Source organism: Canis lupus, chromosome 24, assembly GCF_048164855.1.
Source record: "Canis lupus baileyi chromosome 24, mCanLup2.hap1, whole genome shotgun sequence".
Classification (NCBI taxonomy): Eukaryota; Metazoa; Chordata; class Mammalia; order Carnivora; family Canidae; genus Canis; species Canis lupus.
The window spans coordinates 3,780,766-3,805,735 of record NC_132861.1 but is presented as its reverse complement, the minus strand read 5'-3'; the positions used below and the strand labels follow the sequence as shown (position 1 = coordinate 3,805,735).

The window sequence follows — 24,970 nt, the reverse complement described above, 5'->3', positions numbered from 1 at the left end:
CAACCCTGAAAAGTGTGTTAATTTTTTTAAGGTAAATTCTTTACAAGCATGTTATTGTTTAATGAGCTAACATAAACTTGTCTGTAGTCAATACCTTCCTCTGTGCCCTTTACCCCAAAGTGTAACACCGCCAAGGATAGGAGAATATTTGAACTTCCCCTATAGCTCTCGTGCTATTTCACTAGGCTAAATTAAAACCTCCCCTACACTGCTCTCGTGCACACTATTTGGATATGACGTATCCTTCTTCCGCAGAGGGAATAAACGTACATGGGCCCTGGAATGGCAAACGTAATGGGCCCTGGAATGGCAAGGAATAACTGTTTTATATTTTGTGGAGAAGGCCATGGAATTCGTGGCTTTATTAGAGTCTTCTCTCATTCCAGGTAGTATCAGCCACTGTCGGTTTTCTCCACTAAGACGATGGGCTTACACAGCACAGTGCCTATTTGAGATGAGATTACAGAATAAATAGGCTTTTTCTAAAGTACTTGAAGTTGTACTGTGAGTCTTTACAAAACTAATAGACAATGGTCCGCAGTTAACTTTTAAGAGAAACCAAGCTCCTAGACAAAACAAACAAACATGTTCTAGAAGAGAAGGGAGATAAAATCTTCTCATAAATTATAACAATTTCCCACAACAAGCAGTTCTTTTGGGTTCTGCGTAGGTATTCTTCAGCTGTTGGCAGTCTTGGTTTATTTAACCTTTGCTTCTTTTTACTTGCTTATTACCTACGGTAAAATGTTCCAGGAGCATCTTGCCATTTATCTTGAGTGATTATAACTCAGTTCATTGCTTGCAGGATTTTTAACTCATTTATATTACATGAGATTCTGTCCAAATGGTAACAATTAGACACAATATTTAAGTTGTGGAGATTTTTGACAAGGTATTGAGAAACTGAAGTAATAATGATTATTCTTTTCAGTTCTCATTCAACCATACTGAAAAGATAGAGAGATATTAATGTCTAGCCACTCATTTTTATTCATATCCTAAGAAACGACAAGAATTGTTCTCTTAGGGCAGCCCGGGTGGCTCAGCGGTTTAGCGCCTGCCTTCCGCCCAGGGTGTGATCCTGGAGACCCAAGATCAAGTCCCACATTGGGCTCCCTGCATGGGGCCTGCTTCTCCCTCTGCCTGTGAGTCTGCCCCCCTCTCTCTCTCTCTCTCTCTGTCTCTCATGAATAAATAAATAAAATCTTTAAAAAAAAAAAAGAATTGTTCTCTTAAAAACAAACTATTGTATTTTAAGCTTACATTAATCACTCTGTATTTTAACGGAAATGATTACAGTTGATTAATAGATCGATTTTCCAGTTGTCATCAGTGAAGCCCAGAGAGGGAGAGGAATCCCGTAAGTAAATCCACTGATTTTCAAAAAATTAATTTTAAGGAAATAAATATCTTTTCTAATACCTTCTATTGGCTGCTATAGTAAAATTGAGACATTTAGGATTAAACCCTTTCTTCCATTTCCCCTTTCTTTCTGCTGGAGGTAACAACATACCGTATAGTAAGCAATTATGGAAGTGCCAGACCCTCACATTTCTCTCTCTCCTCCTCTCTTTCTCACCCCACTCTGCCACACACACCATACCGCCCCCCCAACACACACTCCACACATACCACACGTACATATAAAGCATATATGTCAGATACATAGCTCATCTTCTAATATGGGACCTATTATCATTACTCTTTATACTGATTGACAAGTTGGATAATTTTCCGGGTACTACATAGGACTCTTAATTTTTCCTTATATGAAGTACACATTAAACTATAACATAAAAATATTTGATGTATTATTTACAGAATGTATCTGAATACACACATGTTTTGTATCAGTTTGCCTCTGATATGTAGCCCATTTGGTGCTTAACAGCCATATTCCCTTATGTGTCTTAACCTATCCCATTATTACTACATATCTGTGAGGAGGAGGGAGACCGGAAGATGGGAGGTGCTGTTATTATAGAGGTGCCCCCCTCACCTCATTTCATGGCTCTGTCCCGTAATTCAGAAACCTAATATGTATGATGCTATGGTTTGCGAGCAATGTGAAGAGATAGAGATCACCTTGGATATCAATGAGCAAGCCTGCATAATAATGTTAAAAGCCTTTGAAAAAACATAAAGATGTGCCTGGTTTGGGCATCTGGTCAGAATAAGCATTTCTAAAGTTCTGTCTTCACCTCTGCCACCTATTTAGGTGTGAGAAATGTAAGGAATTTATTGGCTTGTATTTGAGGTCTACCTAACTAAGGTTAATAAGCTAACACCTCCATCTGTACACACACACTCACTTGCCCTCACACCGTCCAAGTTGAAAGGATAAGAAAGGGGTGAGATATGCCCTGCCAGATTCATCACCCCGTGAACCAAAATATGCAGACAAAAATTTCAAGATTGGCTTTGTATGATTCAAGAGTTCAGAGGAACTACATGCTTTTTATTATGCTCCCCTGCCCATGAAAAAAAAAACAAAGAAAATGTAACTATCTAGTTTTAATAAAGGTAATTTGTTTGGACAGAAAAATAAAGAACTTATTTATGCTCAATTTAAACAGTGCACAGAATGAAATTGCCTTTGGTTATAAGCCATGATTGTAGGGTTTTGCTTGATTTTTGTGTGTTTTGTGTGTTTAAGTAATTCAGTTGGATACTCTGAAACATGATGGTCATCTCTTTAAGGGTATTGTGTCTTAAGAGCAGTGCTGAACTATATGACCTTTGAGACTCAGTCCTTTTGAGTCTTGTGAAACCAGACACAGATGACTAAAACCTCTCAATTCAAAGAGCTATTATTCTGTGTCTACACTCAAATTAACTTATCTTTGTCAAAGTTTGGTTATAAAATAAGCTCACAGTGAGTAAAAATATACACTCAAATTAACTTATCTTTGTCAAAGTTTGGTCATAAAATAAGCTCACAGTGGGTAAAAATATACTCTTAGTATTATTTCTACACTTTCTTATGGGCTGTAAGTATTTCAAAGTGAGTTTTTTTAATAAGTAAGCTCATAAATTATCACTGAGTGTCCACCGTTATTCAACTAACTGCTACCCCTCAGACTTTTTTTACAAGGTAAACTGTCAGTCACGGGTAGAATCAGAGTGATAATAATTAGGTCAATTCATCACCAATACAGGAGAAAAATACAGAGTCTCCAAAGCATGTGTCCTACCTTAATGACCTAAGTCACATTTTTTTCTTACATGTTTAAGACAAATCCCTTGGTATGAGTGTATTTCTCTAGGGGAACCTCAGTTGGTATAGGGCACCCTAGAACTCTACAGGTAACCTGCAATCATGTCCAGGTCTCTTTAGAGTCTTCAGGACTGGTAATCATACATATTTAGTCTAGTTATGCCAATAGGTGTTATTTGTGCAGTGATTATCATAGATCCAGATACACTGGATTAAGGCCAAATGTAAACGGATGAGAAGATGTCATAATGTAGGATGAGGGCTCAGTAAAAGACAATACAATGAGCAGTCTTACCAAACTTAAAACATTTCAGCCTGTGTGTTTTGCTTCATTTGGGGGTCATTTAACCAGCTAAACTTAACAGGAAGTACATTTAGAGTTCCTTGTAATCCTGCACATGGAGAACAGAGTAACTGAATCCTCAGTATGAGAATGTTCCAGTAGGCACTTAGCCATAAGTATTTTTGGTTTTCAGCAGAGGCCTTTTGACCTGAAAATTGTATAAATCTACAGATTAAAGAGATGTTATCTTCTGAAAGGAGAAAATACAATATAAGGGAGTCAGTAAAATGAAACTAACTCTTCTCTGGAATTTCGTCCATTGGGCTTGATGTGGAAAAAAAAAAATTAACCTCAGGCACACTGTTTCATTTCTAACAGAACCTGTCTTCTACTTTGGTGATGTCGAGTACCTGGTGGACGAGAGCGCCGGCTATGTGGAATTGCGGGTGTGGAGAACAGGCACCGACCTGTCCAGGTCTTCCAGTGTCACCGTGAGGTCTCGGAAAACAGATCCTCCCTCTGCTGATGGTGAGCAGTTTCCTACAGCAGCTATTTTGATTGTTCTCTAGGGTTCAACTCAGCATGACACAAAATACTTCAAAACTAAAATACTTCGCTCCTATTAAAGCATTCTGGATGAATGCAAATTTTTCTGAAATTGTTATCATATCGTCGGTAAGTCTAGGCTGTATTTATTACTGTGAGAAAACACATTTAAAAGCCACAAATCAGGGCAGCCTGGGTGGCTCAGCGGTTTAACACCTGCCTTCGGCCCAGGGCCCAATCCTGGAGACCCAGGATCGAGTCCCACGTCGGGCTCCCTGCACGGAGCCTGCTTCTCCCTCTGCCTGTGTCTCTGCCTCTCTCTTTCTCTCTCTCCCTGTGTTTCCCATGAGTAAATAAATAAATAAAAGCCACAAATCAGAGGCTGCATTGCAGACATGATGACTGTAAATTCTATTGCCCTTATTGCATGAATTGGTTCTGTACACTTGGTAAACCTACCATAGAATATTATGGCATTGGTGTGCACAAGAATGATCATGCTGGCCACCACCCACAGAAACCAAATGACGTGTAAGTATCATGTACATGCATCTCCAATTTGGTTTCCTCCTCATTTTAACCAAATGTCCCCATAAATGCTTTAGATCCAAAGACTTTTCCACACTTCATTATATAAGTAATGAATATGTGCTTATATAGGTGATATATAGGTGATATGTGCTTACCTTTTATTCTGGAATTTACATCTCCAAAGAGTTGATCATAAAGTATAGGGTAAGCATAGGATTAGAAATTTCCTTTTTTATTCCTTCTAAATTGCCAACAACACACACTCTTTCTCACATGCACACACGTGCACATGCATGTGCATCATACGCACATCACACACTCACCACACAAAGCCAGTAGGGGCCAAACCATTTTAAAAGCCAAGCTTAAGTTTTAACCTTTTTAATGTAGTTGAACCAGCAAAATGCTTTGAATGTAGTAAATGTCCAAGAAGTATTTGATTCACTGAATGTTATTTTTTAAGAAAAAATTCAAATCAGAAGAAGAGAGATGTGAGAATAAAGACGAAGAAACAGAGGACAAGAAAAATACAAGAAGAACTACAAGGAGATTCAGATAGAAATTTAAAAAGAGGAGTTAAGGGCAGATACACTCTTAGTCGTGTATTCAGAAGTTAAGAGAATACATATAAAGTGAGCGTTAGAAGAACATAAGTTATGAAAACAAAGAAGCAATAATATCAAACCCTCATCGCCCATTCCCAGTCTTTATGAATGTAGTGCCTAAAGATTGATGGACACTTTTGTTTGTAACTAGTTCAGACATCAATAGAGGTGTCAACACTAGGTTTGTGCCCCAAGGTCTGACAAAGTCAGCCAAAAATCAAATAGGTCTTTGAGAATAAAGGATTTCTCTGCCTCAGGTGAGTGTGGGTGGAGTATGTGGGACAAAAGCTTATATCTGAGATGTGTTGCTTTAACCAACAACAGGCAAACATACATTGAAGTAAGATATTCTCTTGTAGACTTGGAAAATAAATACAGATGTTTAACTGATGTTAACAAAATTTAAATGTATTTATTTCCTAGGTAATTTGTGATAATCATGTATATGATTGTCACGCTGATTATTTCAGACCTGATTTTTATTAGCACCACTCAAGAATTCCAAAATAAAAATAGAGGGGTTATATAACGAAAGCTAAAATAACTCACTAGGCCTAAATAAAATGAAGTTCAGAACCTGACGTTTGTTCTACCGTCTCAAAAACCGATATGATACTAGTCCTTTGCATTTCATTAATGTATTCTTCTGTAATGTTATGCTGGTCTACAGATATTTTTTAAAGAATCATAAATAGATCTACATAATTTGTGTCTCATAATTTTAATTTCGTCCGTCCCCAATGGAATAATTCTTCTGTTATGCGTGTAGCCGGAACAGATTATGTGGGAATCAGTCGGAATTTAGATTTTGCACCTGGAGTCAACATGCAGACTGTTCGTGTTATCATCCTGGATGATCTTGGGCAACCAGTGCTGGAGGGAATTGAGAAATTTGAACTGGTGCTTCGTATGCCTATGAACGCTGCCCTCGGCGAGCCCAGCAAAGCCACGGTTTCCATAAATGATTCTGTCTCCGACTGTGAGTGCTTATTAATTTACAATGATGAGTAAAATGATAGGCTGGAGTTTATATACACCTTAAGAAAAATGATGAACTTAGATTTATATACCTGTATACGTTTGTCAGGGCTGCCATAACAAAGTACTATAGACTCAGAAATTTCTCATCTGACGGTTCTGGAGGCTAGAGGTCCAAAATCAGGGTGTCGGCAGATTGGTTCCTTCCGAGGACTGTGTGGGAAGGATCCGCTCCATGCCTCTCATTTGGCTTGTACATACCCATCTTGTTCCTAATGTGTCTTTACATCTCCTACGTGTGCCACTGTGTCTAAATTTCCCCTATTTATAAAGACAGCAGTTATATTAAATTAGAGCCCATTCTAATGACCTCATTTTTACTTCATTACCTCTACAAAGACCAGAGCCTCAAACAAGGTCACATTTTCAGCTTGTAAGGGTTAGGACTTTAACCTGTGAATTTAGAGGTAATGCAGTTCAGTTCATAGCAATATCCTGTCTGTGTCTTTGCTGTTTCTTCTGACCATTTTGATAAAATCAGGCAGTCTCAGAAGAAAACTTTTATTCTTCCTCTTACATTAAAAAAAAAAAGTGAGATTGTCATCAATATCTTGATTGTGTTCCCTTGCCATAGATGGGTAGAGCCATGTGTAATGGTCTTTTTCTACTTCTCAACATAAGTCTATCATCTTCTTACACGCAGACACTCTTGAAATTTCCCTGAGAAGGTGCCAAAAACATAGTTTAAAGACAAGCAGCTGCTGGCCACGTGGTAGAGCTCTCTGACACATCCTCACAAAGGAATTCTGAACAATTTTAACTATGATGATCTTGACATTGCTTGGAAGAGTGTGACCTATTTTTAATGAGACCTATATTTAATTCATCCATCATCAATATCACCTAAAATATATACATAATGTTCATTATCAGAAACATTTTATATATGCATTAATATTATGTATATAATACTATATCCATTGTCATCTTTATATAATATATGTATAATACTGTATCTATTATCAACTTTTCTAACATGGTCTATGGTTGTAGTGTGTGCACAATATTAAGGGTTACTTGGAAATAATTCAGAAATTATTCAGAAATTTCAGAAATTCTGAAAAGCTCATGATTAAGCAACATATGATAGATATGGATATCTTAAAGTCTCTGGTCTTATCTACTTTTTAGCATTTCACTGCATCTGCCTACTCCATGAAATAGAGCAGAATTTCACAGATAAGAAAATCAAAGCAATTTATTGAAGTGATTTGCTTAAGGCCAAAGTATTGTCAAGAGACTGGGTAGAAACTGGAATCCAGTGCTCACTTCTGTTTCGTTATTCTTTCTGCTAAACAATGCTTTCTGAAAGCCATTTTCCTTAAAAATTTCTGTTCATCTTGATCCACGCGTTCATTTGTTTTTGCAGTGCCTAAGATGCAGTTCAAAGAACGAGTATATACTGGCAATGAAAACGATGGGCAGATAGTTGCAATGATCCACAGGAGTGGAGACATTCACTATAGGTCTTCAGTGAGATGCTACACACGACAGGGGTCTGCACAGGTGATGACGGACTTTGAGGAACGTCCAAACATTGATAGCTCTGTCATCCTGTTCCTCCCTGGTAAGGTGGAGCTTGACATTTTTATTTGGAATTTGAGGAAGCCATGTTTTTGATTAGAAATACGTATCAGGAAAATGTATGTTCTTGACTTCAACATGCTTATGACATGGCTTTCTCTGTACTGTAAGATAATAAGGGGAAGTGGATTGTTACAGATTGAATCAGTGTCTTTTTGGTTTATCATTTTACAAATTAGTTTCCAGCGATGTGCCGTATTGTTTATTCAAAAGGTATTCGGTGATACAGCAAATGTGTACATTTTGCAATGCTGGAAAATAGTGTTCGAATGAGAGAAATGAAAGGAAATAGGCATGACGATTTTAATGTGAATTTAGAGCCTTAAAATGTTTGATCACTTTGATCCAGTAATTGTACTAGAAACTAATCCCTGTGTGAAATTAACTCTGATCATCCTGTACAAGGCTGCTAAGTTTTGGTCCCTGATCATAATGCTAGAAATTCATACATAAAATTGGTATTTACTCTTTATTACTTGTTTTCTAAGATGAGTGGCAAAACTTAAAAACAGACATTAAAGAAATTCCCCATACAAATAGGGGCTCTCAATGCATATGTTCAACCGTTTAGCCATTATTCAGTAAATACTTATTGAGGCTTATTACTTGCCAGATACTATCTTTTGCCCTATCAGTAGAGCAGGAAAAAGGCAACATTCTTGTCCTTGTGGTGTTTATATTCTGGTAGCTCATATATCCTTCTGGGCCTGGGATGTGATTGGAATGTGATGGTGGGATGGATATAACAGACATGCTGTCATCATTGCTCCAGGTGAGACTGAAAAGCCTTGTGTACTTGAGCTGATGGATGACAAACTCTATGAAGAGGTAGAGGAACTCCGCCTGGTTCTTGGAACCCCAAGTAGCGACTCCCCCTTTGGGGCTGCAGTTGGGGAACAAAATGAAACTCTGATAAGGATCCAAGATGATGCTGATAGTAAGGAGTTATTTCTTGTCCTCACTTGTAAATTAGGAATTGAATTCCATCTATGTTAACATTTTAAGTGGCTCAGAAAATAACCCTCTTTTTCAGACTAGGGTTTTCAAGCAATTGAGAAATAGGAAAAATAGACTAAGACCAACAGGAAACCAAATAAACGATTAAAATTGAAAGTTTATGTTGGAGAATATGCTTTACATCTACTGGCAAATCCCAAATGTTCATACCTTCTGTAGAGTAGAGGTAGCCCTGGGCCAGCAGTTTTTCCCTCCTCTCCCACTCCCAGGAGCCCGCTCCCATAAGACTCATGGCACATAGAGGCTGCCCAGAGTGCATGCTCCCTGAGGCTGGTTAAATCCCAAGGAAGGAACACTTGGGTTTCTCCTACCCACTCACCAATAATGATGAGTGAGGGGACAGAGAGAAGCCAGGAGTGTAGTACTAATTAATCTCTCTTCATATAGAACAAAACATTAGAAATGAGGAAAAAACATTTCCTTTACATTTTAATTTGTCCATATTTCCCACAATTTTAGAGACTGTTATTAAATTTGGAGAAACCAGATTTAGCGTGAGCGAACCCAAGGAACCAGGACAGTCGGTGGTTGTAAAAATTCCAGTGATTCGCCAAGGAGATACTTCAAAGGTTTCAATTGTGAGAGTCCACACCAAGGATGGCTCAGCCACTTCTGGAGAAGACTATCACCCTGTGTCAGAAGGTATGGGGGTTCCCAGGGTCTGCTCCCAGGTGGGTGGTGCTCCCACTATGTATTGGCACTGGCAGCCTTGAGAAAAAGAAGGGAAATATCCAAGTGAAATAAAAATAGTCATACTCCTTTACATTAATTTCAAGTTCCTTCAGAAAAACAAAGGCAATAGACTTTAGTTCCAGAATTTCCCTTTTTGGTTTACAGGGCTTATGTGTGAGCACTTAGGAAAATTTTGAATAGACTAGATAACTTTATATTCTGAATGTATTCTTACTTTTAATAGGTTTTACCTTCATTATGGTAATTAAATACTAAAATCTATTCTAGAATATTCTGGTACACTGAAAATATTCAGGATAGCTGAGATATTTTTTTAGTTTATAGAACACCAATGATCTAAAACTTTAAGCTACAAAATTTTGTGTTAATGGAGGGCAATAAAAGGTTGGTGGAATGCCAACCAAAGAGATCATGAATTTTCCAGGCCTTAGGATTTCGTTTTGGGTGTTTTCATCTATCCTCCTCTTCTTTCAAAGTTTTGAACCATTTCAGTATTTATTTTTTATGAATAATAAATACAAATCAGTTCTCTATGAATTATTTGTTGACAGAATAGATGTAAATTGATGTGCAAAGTTAAGTTTATAAATTATGTAGAGTTCTACTTATCCACTTTGTTTCTAGTTTCCCACCTTTAACTACCTGTTGGTAGTTCTTGATCCTAGAACTTCAGGCATTCATCTTGATCTGCTAACTTGTGAAAAAAAAGTTTAGAAAGTGACGAATAGGTTTTACTAAGTCAGGAATAAAGTTGATGAGACAATAGAAAAAAGAACATCTTCTACAAAGGAGCTTGTTTTCTTTGCATATATGGTAACAGTTGGACAACAGTAGAGCTTCAGAGCTATCCTCAGATTATTCTCACTGCAGAGAAGGATAACATTCGAAATAAATCACCTACAACCCAAAAGGAGTGGAAAAAAAACCGATTAGCCACTAAATTAGAAAAACCTAGTCTTCCTATAATGAGCAGGAACAGATTTTACATTAAGGAAACATCCTCTAAAGATGGACAATATGACCTTTAACAGAAGATTTTTTCTTAGAAACAAAATAATTCTTTTTGCTGAAGCATAAATAAAAGTTATACTTCTGTAGCAAATTGTCCAATGATGTCAGAACAAGGTTAAATGACAGTAAATCAGCTTGTGTCTCTTAATCCATAAATGTAAGCATGCTGTTTATAGTGCTTATGATAAAAAAATTTAATCTCTTCTGACCCATATTCTAATTCCTCCCTTATGGTCAAAACTGAGGTCAGTTCCTTACAAATAAATAGAAATAATGAAGATAAAAAAGAAACTTGAAATATTTTTTGTGCTAAAAATATCTAAAATGGCAGATAAAGGACTAAAGTAATTGAAGAAACTTAACTATCAACTAGCATGTGTACTGTAAGAAAGCAATAATTTAAACATATCAGGGGTTCCTGGGTGGCTCTGTCCATTGAGCATCAGACTCAATGAGTGAAATATGAGGGGGAACTGACATGATGGGAATATTACTGAATCAGAAAGCCCATTCCCTGCTGAGAAAAGCCTGTACTGTCATGACCAGCAGACTTTAGCCAGGCAGGAATGTGCAAAAGAACTTTAAAAAATCTGTATTTTCCTCTGAAACCCTCAGATATTTTTCATTTTAAAAATTAATCTTCTTTGTTTTTATTTGTTTTTAATTTTTTTTTAAGAGAGAGTGTGCTCAAATGGAAAGGAGACAGAGAGAGAGAGAGAGAGAGAGGCAGAGAGAGAATGTTAAGCAGACTCTACGCCCCGTGCAGAGCACGGGGCTCGATCTCAAAACCCTGAGATCATGACCTGAGCCAAAATCAAAAGTTGGATACTTCACTGACCAAGCCACCCAGGCGCCCCTAGAAACTAATTTTCTAATGAAATGTAATACAAGTCAGACCGAACACATTGGTGAGCCAGTAATAATCACCTATCTTCATCCTCTGACACAAGAACCCTAAATTCTTTCTCAGAGTGTGAGAAATCTAAGACTAATACTAAGACTAAGACCAACAGCATGCTAAGGCTAATGTAGAAAATGGCTATATCTAGAAACAGAACTTACTTTAAAGAGGAATCTGGATGACTAACTCAAAAAAAAAATCTTTTTCATAATTGACAATAAAAAAAATAGAGGTAGCAGAAGAAAAACACATTGAAGACACATTGTCTTCTGCCACATTTTAAAGAATTTATAATTTAGAATTATAATGATTGAACTTCAGTTGCATCAGAAACAGCATCTGCTATATTCTCTAATTGGAACAATTATGCATTATATTTTTTTATTTTTCTTCTGAGCCAGTTTCTCAAAAGGTATAGTAAAACCAACAAAATAGTTTATCCAAGTCTTATAGTATTGGGTGACTCAAGCTGACTCTTGAGTTCAATAAAATCATTGAATTTTTAATATTTTAAGACTTCTTAAATGAATAATTTATTTGATATTTTTTCAAAGATTTTATTTATTTATCCATGAGAGGCACAGAGAGAGACAGAGACATAGGCAGAGGGAGAAGCAAGCTCGGAGCCCGATGTGGGGATGTGGGACTCGATCCCAGGACTTGAGGATCACAGCCTGAGCTGAAGGCACATGCTCAACCACTGAGCCACCCAGGTGTCCCTGAAATGAATCATTTAAAAAAAGGATTCTTATAATTGAGTTTATTTTCATGACAATGTAGCAAATATTTTAGTGAGGAGGGACAGGATTAAGGGAAGCATACCTATTGACATTTACCAAAAAAAGTTTCTGCATTTCCAAGATGAACATCAACAACAGAAAAAGTCTTTTGAAAACATAATTTGATCTAATATTAAAAAGCTCAGCAGTCTTATATCCACCTTCTATTATCCATATATACACTTATACGTGCCATTCACATTCACACTTAATATCTGCCACTGTAGTCACTTGACTTGTGTCCTGTCATTTCAGAAATTCTGGAAACAAGAGGCCAGTTTATCTGGTTATGCCTCAGTATTAGCATGATTAATCTTCTGTTCCACAACTCAGTGTTTTTTCAGGCTGTGAGTCAACAAATCAATTTAGTAGTTTCTGATTAGAATCTTCTTTGGATGAGATGCAATAGAATGGAAAATATTTGGGTGCAAAACATACAGCAGAAAAAAAGTGATATTTTTCAAACTCATGATTCCATTTTATTCACACACACACACACACACACACACATGCACAAATATACTGAGCCACAGCATACAGTGTTTTCCTCATTGTGAGTCACTGTCAAGAAAACTTGAGACAAACTTCACATATTCACATGTAAAAGTCTCAAATCTGTGACTTTGCATTTGTAGAAATTGAGTTTAAGGAGGGAGAAACCCAGCATATTGTTAACATTGAAGTAATCTTCGATGGGATCAGAGAGATGAGAGAGGCCTTCACTGTCCACCTAAAACCCGATGAGAACATGGTGGCAGAGACGCAGGTACGTAACAGAACATGGATATGAATTCAGAGCCAGCATTTTAATCGAGGAAAATGGGTCTGAGCATCACATTGTGTACAATTGACTAATGGGATTTTGTGCAAGCCTTTGATAAAGGAGATGTGCATAACCCCTTTATCACCTCATAAATAGTGTTCCTATTACTTTTTCTCTGAAAAATCACGTGTCTAGAAACTCAGAGACTAGAGGCAGTGAGCCCTATGTCAGCCCACTTAGCCTTCCCATTTCAGTCGGCAACTGCTGAGTTTGAGACTCACTTCCAGAGAGAGACATCATCTCAGCACAAAGATGAGACTATGAATTCAGGGTTGCTGCTCATTAAAACATAACATTATCATCCACAACACAGTTTGCTAACCCTCACAATTCCCACTGCTAGTCCTAGTTTTATCAACTTGCTGCCCAGAGCCTCAGTGACCAAAATGTTATGATCCTAATACTGATGTTCTGTGCTTATAAATTCATAGTTTCATCAACCAGATTTTCTTCAAGGTAAACATTTTTCCACAGAATTTTGAACTTTAAACCTCAAATAGTTTTTAAAACTAAATAATTGTAGACACAGACCGATGTTGATAAACCCATACTTAAATTTCTTTCTTTTATTATTTGTTTTACTTTTAGTAGGAGATCAAATTGGGGAGATTGTTTCCTCCTAAGTATTTCTTATCATTTTGTAATCCTTACTACTTGATGGTATTTCTGCTACAGTGCCTTACTTTTTTTTAAGTCATATTTAAAAATCAAGAAGTATGGGCAGAAAATTTTTTTCCACATATATTTTTTGTAAGTCTTGATCCCATTAAAAGTTATTCTTTTAGTGTTACTTTTATGGAGCACTCTATTAAGCTCTTTGGGATGAAAGGAACAGAGATTCATTCAAGTCTCTTCAGGTGATAGCTTCTTTTACAAATGCTGGTAGATAGAGATTTGCAACCTATGATATGTAAGATATTGGAAGGTTTTTCAGGAGCTAAGACAAATATATCAGCAAGGTGTCCTGGCAGCTTACCAGTACATGTTTCCAGATTCCTTTCTTGCCTGTGACTGTATCTCACTCTGCCCAGATTTCAGGCTACACTTCTGGTCTCTGCTCATTTATTTTTAAAAATTTTATCTAAATTCAATGTAGTTAACATATAATGTATTGTTGATCTCAGGAATAGAAGCTAGTGATTCATCAGTTGCATATAACAGCCAGTGCTCTTCACATCCAGTGCCCTCCTTAATGGTCTTAGCTCATTTAAAGCCTCGATATTTGCCAGCATCCATGTCAGCATGACTATGCTATCACATGACCCCTAGGATCTGCTTTTCCTCAGCCTGCTTTCTTCCCCCTGCCAACTAACTGGTTTTTTCATGGATCTTTCATGTCATAACCCAAGACAGATTTAGCTACAATCATCCCAATTTGCAGAAAAAATTAGAACCCAAATACTTCATGGGCTACTGGTCAACCCATGCTGCTCTGGGCTCATGTGCCCTCCCCCAGTGCCATAAGACATGGCCAAAGTGTCAGGGTCACCTAGAACAAACTACAAAGGGCCTGTTACCCTGCTGGAGCTCTGCGAGTGATAGTTTTCATCATAATGAAGCCAGGGACTTGTCAAGCATCCTAGGTATCATACTGTACAAATGATACTCCTTGAGCCAAGTATTTTGATAATCACGCATAATTATCTTTTCCTTGTAGGTCACCAAAGCCATTGTGTATATAGAAGAAATGAACAGCATGGCGGAAGTCACTTTCCCATCTGTCCCTCAAATTGTGTCATTACTGATGTATGATGACACTTCCAGAGCTAAAGATAGTGCAGGACCTGTGTCTGGCTATCCTGTTGTCTGTATTACAGTGAGTAGGAAATTGAAAAATTTGAGAAAAATTGTTAAATAGCTATTTAAAATAATTATAGATGTTAACCAATATAGTATTGGCTTTGCCATGAAGAAAAAAAAGTGGGACTACTTTGAGGTATAAGCTTTGAACGATAGGAAAATATAACAGTAATCACATAAAGCTCCCATTTTTCTTCCTTATCCAACAAACAAATAACAAAGGTTATCCAATCCAACAAATAAACAAAGGTTTATTAACTGATGCATACACAGTGTGTTATCTTGTGTTATCTCAGGGTCTGCTATTGATAGAAAAATAAATAAGGGTTGAACTCTGTACTCAAGGAACTTAAAAATAAGGAAGAGAAAAATATTCAGGAGTCAGTCACTCTACCAGAGGGCAAGAGTGATCATTACCATGAGAATGTCACAAACCAGCTAGAGCTGCAGCTCCATGTGTGAGGAGAGGCTTGGGGTGGTTATGTGGTGTTTTAACAGTTTATGATAAGAGACAAGGGGAGGCTGTTCCAGGAAGAAGGGATTACAACACAAACTACATCTAGAGGATTATCATTAAAAAATGGCATATTAGGGGCACCTGTATGGTTCAGTGATTTGGCCCCTGCCTTTGGCCCAGGGCATGATCCTGGGGTCCTGGGATCGAGTCCCGCATCAGGCTCCCTGTAGGGAGCCTGCTTCTCCCTCTGCCTGTGTCTCTGCTTCTCTGTGTCTCTCATGAATAAATAAATAAAATATTTTTTATTACTTTTTTAAAGATTTTATTTATTTATTCATGAGAGACACACAGAAAGAGAGGCAGAGACACAGGCAGAGGGAGAAGCAGGCTCCCTGCTGGGAGCCTGATGCGGGACTCGATCCCAGGACCCAAGGATCACGTCCTGGGCCAAAGGCAGGCGCCAAGCCACTGAACCATCCAGGTGTCCCAATAAAATATTTTTTTAACGATTGTTAAAATGGCATATTATTACTACTTTTTTTTACTTGCCTTTTCCTGACTAAATTATAAGCTCCTTGTGAGCAAAACTGGGATGTATAACAACAGAACTGGTAAAATGACCCTACGTATAATAGTCACACAATAAATGTTTATTGAATTACCAAGGCACAAATAATGATTTGGTGCCAAGTTATAGAGGTCTTTAAATGTTATGTTAGGGGATCCCTGGGTGGCTCAGTGGTTTGGCGCCTGCCTTTGGCCCAGGGCGTGATCCTGGAGCCCCGGGATTGAGTCCCGCGTCGGGCTCCCGGCATGGAGCCTGCTTCTTTCTCTACCTGTGTTTCTGCCTCTCTCTCTCTCTGTCTATCATGAATACATAAATACATCTTTAAAAAAAATAAACAAATGTTAAGGGCTGTGGATTTCATTGGTTGGGTGGTGGGGGGATCTTGTACAGAAGAATGGCATGAGAAGAGGGTATTTTGGAGTGTCACCTTGCAACAGTGTGTCACTTGACTAGAAAGATCCCGAATTAGATAAGAAGTGGTAATGGGAATGGGAAGGAAGGCACCAACTTGAACATTGCAAAAGAGAGTCAGCCAAGGACACTGACCCACTGGAAGTGGGGGCCAGGGGGGATGGGGTGAGAGTGAGGAGGGAGGGAGGGAGGGAGAACAAGAATGATTTGGGACTTGGAGATTCATGAGATGATGCAGAGCATAACAAGTTTATGTGCATCAAGTTAGAGTGGAAATGTCCAGTACTCTGTTTGAAATCAGAGTCCATGAACACTGTTAGGGCTAGAATAGAAATGTGAAGGTTGCATGAATAGCGTGTAGAGATGGAAAAAGGCATCAAGGAAAACACTAGGCTAGAGAGCTTGAGAAGTGTAACTTCCACATTGTTCTGTACTATGGCCCTAACAGGTTATTTGTTTCCCATAGGCTTGCAACCCTAAATACTCAGACTATGACAAAACAGGTTCTATTTGTGCAAGTGAAAATATCAATGACACCTTGACCCGGTACCGATGGCTAATTAGTGCACCCGCTGGCCCTGATGGTGTGACCAGCCCCATGAGAGAAGTGGACTTTGACACCTTTTTTACATCGTCCAAGATGATCACCTTGGATTCCATATACTTCCAGCCCGGCTCCAGAGTGCAGTGTGCGGCCCGTGCTGTGAATGCCAATGGCAATGAGGGCCTGGAGCTGATGAGCCCTATTGTAACCATCGGCAGAGAAGAAGGTAATGCGCTACCATTCTCATATTAAGACCACTGAAATACCATGGAATATTATGAATATCTGATTTCTGGTGATTAGTTCTCCCAAATGCCTGCATGCATTCCTTAATATTTGCCATCAAGTACTTAAAAAATGATGTCCATGTTTACAGAAATACTCATTAGAAAATACATGTGTATTCATTCCACATTTTTTTTGATCACCTGTTATATGCCAGACTTTATGCTTTCTGCTGGCGATAAGAAAAAGGAAGCAAGACTCTTGTTCTCGAGGAGAACAGGCGGAAGACACAGATAAACCTTATTAGTCCGGAAAAGGCACACAGTAGAAGTGACTAGTTCTACCCTGAGTGGGTCAGGAGACTGGAATCTTGAAAATAGCAGAGAGAAAAAAACATGAGCAATGACTCATAGAAGCAGGAAAGAACACCAAATATTCTGGAAACTACAAGCAGAGAAATGGGGGAGCATGTGAGAGGAAGCAGGATGGTATGCAAAGGTCAGATCTGGACAACGTGGCTCCGACATGATGAGCTGCTTATTGCACAAGTAGGAATTTGCTGGGGACCGGGACAGAGGGATGAATGACAGTGCTAGCAGAGATATGTACAGGTGCCGACACCTTGTGATTACAAGGGAGGTTGTGTCCGGGGCTGGAGCCCAGACACATCGGGGGTGGAGAATAGAATGTAGCTAGAGCAGCCGTGAAAAGACAAGAAATCCACTTTATATATTAATCCTTCACTCTGCAGAAGAACTTTAAAGTTAGACTTTTAAAATAAGTCTGTTTATAAGATTCTGTTTTTAAAACTTTATTTACATACACTGATTCATAAAGAACCATTGTTGCATAAAGAAAGGTTATACGTCCCGCCTTTATATACTCAGGACGAATATTTATTGATAACATATATAGTAAACACATATATAGTAAACATGCTCTTTTGTTAGAATTAAAACACATGGTTGTTAAATATCTCTTAAAGCCAAACTATTGAGTTGGTACCAAAAGGAAAAACAATTAAGCAATGCCTTAAAAGGAATCCCCGTATTAATAAAACAGGCAGCCCAGGTTCTGGAGCCTGCCTCTGATTTTACTGCTATTCTAATAAATACTTGTCTATTTCCTTTGTTATGTATAAATTGAAAAGAGATTATATATTGTGTTCTTGATTATAATCCAGCATCTTGATCCCTTCCATAACATTAAAATGAAAACATCACAATTCTTTAGAAGGACACATTGGAGGAAGATTTTCGTGTCAAAAGAGACTCACTGAGAGATAGTTAGATGGTTAATAGAACATAATCTTACACTATCATGTGTTTCAGTATGTGTATGTGCATATCAGTATCAGTATGTTTTGTATCAGTGTGTATATTATAAATTATAACTTATAATTCACATGCCGTAAGAAGTTATATAGAGGGAAAACTCTGCTGTATACATTTTGTTCTCTGATTCTAAGGAGACTTTAGTTTTTGCTTTAAAAATAAGTACACCTTTAGTTTATTTGATTATAAATAATGCTACTTTATGACTAGTCATAGGTATATTATTCTAGGGTAAACATCCAATTCACTCAATTAAACTATAGTTACTTTCTCCTGTTGGTTTTCTTTTTTTTTTAAAATAAATTTATTTTTTATTGGTGTTCAATTTACCAACATACAGAATAACACCCAGTGCTCATCCCGTCAAGTGCCCCCCTCAGTGCCCGCCACCCATTCACCCCCACTCTCCACCCTCCTCCCCTTCCACCACCCCTAGTTCGTTTCCCAGAGTCAGGAGTCTTTATGTTCTGTCTCCCTTTCTGATATTTCCCACACATTTCTTCTCCCTTCCCTTATATTCCCTTTCACTATTATTTATATTCCCCAAATGAATGGGACCATATAATGTTTGTCCTTCTCCGACTGACTTACTTCACTCAGCATAATACCCTCCAGGTCCATCCACGTTGAAGCAAATGGTGGGTATTTGTCGTTTCTAATGGCTGAGGAATATTCCATTGTAATCACAGACCACATCTTCTTTATCCATTCATCTTTCGATGGACACCGAGGCTCCTTCCACAGTTTGGCTATTGTTCCTGTTGGCTTAAATCCTTTTTCACTGTGTTCACATTTTATACTAAAATGATTTTGTAAATATAACCTAGAATGTCCAGTGTGTATTAAAGTACATTGGACAGTTACTATTTTTTCCTCAAACCTTATAAAATAAGAAGTAGCTACTAAACTGTCTGCTATACTTACTTCTCACACCAGGACCTTTGACTTTTTTATAGCTGCTTTTAGCCATGCCTCAGTCCACAGAGAACTTTTGATTTTATTATTTAAAAAATTATAGTGTCTAGCTTAAAAATATTCTTTAGGTGTTGTCTATGACGTTCTTTTAGCATAAATATGTTCATTTTTCCCTGAGGTCTTTGTCAGCCCAGGGTGCCAGGGACAGTGGGAGCAGAGCCATTCTCAGCTAAGCTGCGCTACACAGGCCCCGAGGACCCAGAGTACACGAACTTTATCAAGCTCACCGTCACGATGCCACACATAGATGGTAGGTGGCTTGCGTAAGCACATCCATGGGAGTGGTTTGGGCTCCTCATCACCTGGTTGATTCCACTGAATACTTGAAATCACCAAGCAGATGATAAATGTTCATTTTGCAATATGATCTTCAAGCCTTTCTGTTTCTTTCAAGTCATTCTACTTTCTTTCTATCTTGTTTTTTAAAAGTCTGACGATTTAAGCATTCTGTAAAATTAAATAAATTTAATACATTGTCCAAGCACGATGGAACAGACTTTGATCAATGAGCCAGGTGACCAGGGGACCCAGGTGTCCCCTTATAATGGTTCCTAAAGAAAGACTGGTCCCAGGGCACCTGGGTGGCTCAGTGGTTTAGCATCTGCCTCCACCTCAGGCCATAACCCCATGACTGTGGGGTCCTGGGATCAAGTCCCACATTGGGCTCCCTGCAGGGAGCCTGCTTCTCCCTCTATCTATGTCTCTGCCTCTCTCTCTGTGTCTCTCATGAATAAATAAATAAAATCTTAAAAAAAAAAAAAAAAGACTGGTCCCTCATGCTACTCCTTTGCATTGTCTGATGTGGTCAATAACCACAGCTCTGCCAGAACATGATAGAAGCTGACCAGTTCTTTTGTTAGGCCAGAGTTCTGCTCTGAGAGCAAGAGATGGGAAAGGTTCCAGGAAAACACCTTTCTCATGGTTCTTTTTGCTGCATTGCTCATGCCAGGGCTCAAAAAACTATGGCCCCTGTGCCAAATCTGGCTTGCTGCCTGCTTTCATATGGTCTTTCAAGCTAAAAAATGGATTTCTTACATTTTTAAATGTTTGAGGGAAAAACAGTATTTCATGGAACATGAAAATTATACGAAATTATAATCCATTGTCCATAACAAAGTCTTATTGTACAGTTATATTAATTCTTTTACAAATCATCTGTGGCAACTTTCGGCTGACCATGGCAACCTCGAGCAGTTGACACATAGACCTTACGGCCCACAAATCCTAAAATATTTTAGCTTATACTGTATAGTGATAGCTTTCAAACATTTTGGTCTCAGGACATCCTCAAAAATAGGATCTCAAAGGCCTATTGTTTTTATGAGTTATATCTATAAATATTGACTGGATTTAAAATGAAAATAAGGAATTATTAAATACTTATTTTTTGTTCATTTAAAAATAACAAATCTATTACATATTAATGTGAAAACCATGCTTTTCAGAAAAATAGCTATAACTTAGAAATTTAAAAAATTGCTGTTTTTTTTTTACATTTTTGAAAATACTCTTAATGGCTGGCTTCATAAAACACAGCTGAATTCTTTTATCTACCTCTGCATTCAATCTATGGCAATATATGAGGACTTTTAGCCTCTAAAAAACTCCACTGTGTGCTACTGAGGGAATAATGCTGGAAAAGTCAAATAATGTCTTTAGAATCATGAAAATAGCTTTAATGTTACAGATCTCCTGAAAAATGCCATGAGATCCCTGGGACACCATGTTGGTAGTAATCGCTGTACAGTATTTTATAACACTTGTCTTCTCGAGGATAAAGAAATAAGTGTTCTAAGTCCTTTGCTGGTGACAGTGGCAACATGGTTACAATTCCTTGCAGGTATGCTCCCTGTGATCTCCACTAAAGAGCTTTCCAACTTTGAGCTCACCCTCAGTCCTGATGGCTCAAGAGTTGGAAACCACCAGTGCTCCAATCTTCTAGATTACACTGAAGTGAAGACTCACCATGGCTTCTTAACTGATGCTACGAAAAATCCAGAAGTAATTGGAGAGACGCATCCTTACCAGTACAGCTCATCTATCAGAGGTTCCAGTACCTTACGCTTCTATCGAAACTTGAACCTGGAAGCCTGTTTATGGGAGTTTGTTAGCTACTATGACATGTCAGAACTTCTCACCAACTGTGGAGGAACCATCGGGACAGACGGACAGGTAGGAATTTTGAACATCTGAGCTTCGTCACTGGAAAAACCAGTTGGTTTTGTTCAGATATACAGATGAGGACTAAATCCCAACTCCAGTCTTTCATCTTGGTGGCATAGATCATTAAGTAGGAGCGGGAACTCACATGGGTGGTGTGAAAATTCATGTCTATTTCTGAACCAAGCTGTCTAAATTTTTGACACATTTTTTTAGCAAATGGGCTTATAACATTATCTTTATATCAAAAGGTCACTGTATAATTGTTGCCATAAACTCCCAAGTCTACTCTGATATAAAAATCCAAATACTGATTTTGTTTCAAAGTATACATTATCATTTCATACACACACACACACACACACACACACACACACAGATGTCTATGATGTGTCCTAAACCATCTAAAGTGAGGATTTACAATCCTTAGGGCCAATCCAATTTTTCTCCCTCCTTTTCTTCTTCTTCTGCCATCTTTCTCTCCTTTTATCCTCTTTATTCTTCCCTAGTTTCCTTCCCTTTCCCTCCCAGTCTGCTTCATTTCTCCATCACTACCATAGTCAAAGTATTTTTATTGAAAGCTTATTGTTATTTCTCCACTACAGTTACTGACTCCTCTTCGTACTACACAAACATTTCCACATAACATACACAACACACACACACATGCACACACAATCCCCACCCCCACCATCATCAACAGAGTTGTTGTCAACATGATAAGGAAGCAAGGTCTCCATTAGTAGTTATGATAGAGAATCTGAAATATGCTGGGTGTGGCTCAAAAGTATGATGAATGTTCAGACCCAAAGCCATGACTCTGTCCTAAACATGACTCTGGACTAAACAAAAGAGCTTATGGGCAGCCCCAGTGGCTGAGCGGTTTAGCGCTGCCTTCAGCCTAGAGCATGATCCTGGAGACCTGGGATCAAGTCCCATGTCAGGCTCCCTGCATGGAGCCTGTTTCTCCCTCTGCCTGTGTCTCTGCCTCCCTCTCTCTCTCTCTCTCTGTGTCTCTCATGAATGAATAAATAAATAAAATTTATTTAAAAAACAAACAAAGAGCTTATGTGAGTCGACTTACACATTAAATTTTTGAATGGTACCCAGGATGTATTAAGTCTTTCTTTAAAAAAAAAAAAAAAGATTTTATTTATTTATTCACAAGAGACACAGCAAGAAAGAGAGAAAGGCAGAGACACAGGTGGAGGGAGAAGCAGGCTCCATGCAGGGAGCCCGACATGGGACTCGATCCTGGGTCTCCAGGATCACACCCTGGACTGCAGGCGGTGCTAAACCGCTGCGCCACTGGAGCTGCCCTCTACTAAGTCTTTCAAGATTTAACCCCAGTAAAGCCAATTTTGTCCATGCTATATCCTTGTGTTGTTAAAGCATAAAACAAGTAGTAGTGTGAGAAATGGAGATAATAACGGAGTATCAGTTTAGCCCCATGGCAGAGCTATGAAACCTGACACGTTCAGCTCGTGTTGATGTGGAATAGGCAGCCAGTCATTATGTCTGGAGACTATTGGACCCCAAGACATTATCTCCATCTCCTCTGAAAGCAGTAAAATATTTAGAGATTTGCATGGATTAGTGAAAATCCCCAAACACCAATAGGAACACAGGGTGGAATAGTGGAAAGGGTTTGGGTATTAGAACCCAGCAAATGCTGACCAAAATTTGGCTTTGCTCTGATGTTTTTTTTAGTTTTGCGTCCTCAGGCAAATTACATAAGCTCTTGTTTGTGTTACCTCTTCGGTCCTTCTTCCCCAGTGGATCTTTGCCACCAGAAAGACATGCAAAAAAAAAGCCCTGCCCCCAGAATAAAAATAGACTCATAATAATGAATCTACCTCAGCCTTTTTCTTTGTAGGTCAAATATCTCTGGTTCCTTTAACTGTTACTCACAGAGCTTGTTTTCAATCCATTTGTATTTGTGTTTGTATTTTGTATTTTTTTTAGAGAAAGAGAAAGCGTGAGCAGTGGGAGCAGGGTGAGGTGGGGAGGCAGGAGGAGAGGGAGAGAGAGAATCTGAAGCAGACTCCATAGCCAGCACAGAGCAGACATGGGGCTCGATCTCATGACCCTGAGATCATGACCTGAGCTAAAATCACGAATTGAAACACTGACTGAGCCACCCAGGTGCCCCTTCAATCCATTTTTAAATCATCCCTGTTTTCTTTCTGGTTGCTCTTCTCTCAGGATCTTGTGTAAGTCACAGGATCTACCACATAAACAAAATTGGATATGGTGGTAGGATTACATTTTAGTTCTAGCTCTTTGTTAACGATCACTTTCTACCATGGGGCTCTTCTGTGGGTCTTACCTCCTCTATAGTCTGTTTTCACTCTCAAGAATGTTTTCCATCATCTCGCAAAATGCCAGCACATTTTGATTTTTCCTATCTGCAACCCAGATAGCCCTCTCTAATGAGAACCCTGCACTTGCCCGCTCAAGTCCTGTCCTGTTACATCTGCCAACGTCCCCAGGATCTGAAGGGCATTTTAAATACAAACCCATTCCCTCTGATGCATTTATCTTTCTGACTAAATCTTACCATAAAATGCTCAGCTAAACTGACTGTACTTTGCCACTTGTGTATTTGCTAAATATTGTTCCTCTCTTTACTTGTTTAACTCGTATTTTTCCTTCCCATTACCACTGCCAGCTGGGAAAGTCACTGCCCTGCTTCTATAGTTGAGCTGCCAGTGGTTCTGCTCCCTTAGGTGAAAACTAGCAACTGCAGGTTTTTCGGTTAAAATTTACCTACTTGAAAGGCTTGTGTTACCTAACACTAGGAATAGAAGAATTATCCCATCCACTTCTTAACTAGTTTGTGTTACCTTCTTAAGCTGGCCTGATGGTTACAGGAGTTTCTTCTGAAAGGATTTTTTTTGTTTTGCTTTTGCGTTGTTGAAAATAAATTTAATAGCATCACCATGATGATCAACATAAATAGATGACCAGGTTCAATGTAAATCATTGAAATTTCAGGATTTATTTATTTATTTATTCATTCATTCATTCATTCATTCATTCATGAGAGACAGAGAGAGAGAGAGAGAGAGAGAGAGAGGCAGAGACACAGACAGAGGGACAAGCTGGCTCCCCAAAGGGAGTCTGATGCGGGATTCAATCCAGGATCCCAGGATCATCTGAATCAAAGACAGACACTCAACCGTTGAGCCACCCAGGCATCCCGAAATTTCAGAATCTTGTTATAAAACATTAAAAGCCTCAGTGTAAACTAAACATTAATATAATCTAGTAAGACATGTTGCTCGCTCTAGAGTAGAGCTCAAAGATGGTCATCTCCTTTCCCCCCACTTTGTTCCTTGGGCTTAAACTTCTACTTCTTTCCTAGCTGTTGATATGCTCCTAAATCTGCACCTCTCCCCAACACACACATTGCTTAAATATAGGTGAGGAGGAAGAAAATAATTAAAATTGGAAAAAATAAAAATA

General features: G+C 38.5%; 1 protein-coding gene across 1 annotated transcript in view; it reads left to right on the top strand.

Annotated features, from left to right (window-relative positions):
- Positions 1-24,970, top strand: part of FREM2 (FRAS1 related extracellular matrix 2) — a 166,135-nt gene that overhangs the window by 119,353 nt on the left and 21,812 nt on the right. The window contains exons 7-16 of the mRNA XM_072797284.1: positions 3,879-4,028; positions 5,952-6,161; positions 7,590-7,787; positions 8,577-8,741; positions 9,281-9,463; positions 12,841-12,971; positions 14,686-14,844; positions 16,731-17,034; positions 19,461-19,592; positions 21,183-21,514. Coding sequence (XP_072653385.1) covers positions 3,879-4,028; positions 5,952-6,161; positions 7,590-7,787; positions 8,577-8,741; positions 9,281-9,463; positions 12,841-12,971; positions 14,686-14,844; positions 16,731-17,034; positions 19,461-19,592; positions 21,183-21,514 — 1,964 coding nt within the window. The remainder of the gene's footprint in view (positions 1-3,878; positions 4,029-5,951; positions 6,162-7,589; positions 7,788-8,576; positions 8,742-9,280; positions 9,464-12,840; positions 12,972-14,685; positions 14,845-16,730; positions 17,035-19,460; positions 19,593-21,182; positions 21,515-24,970) is intronic.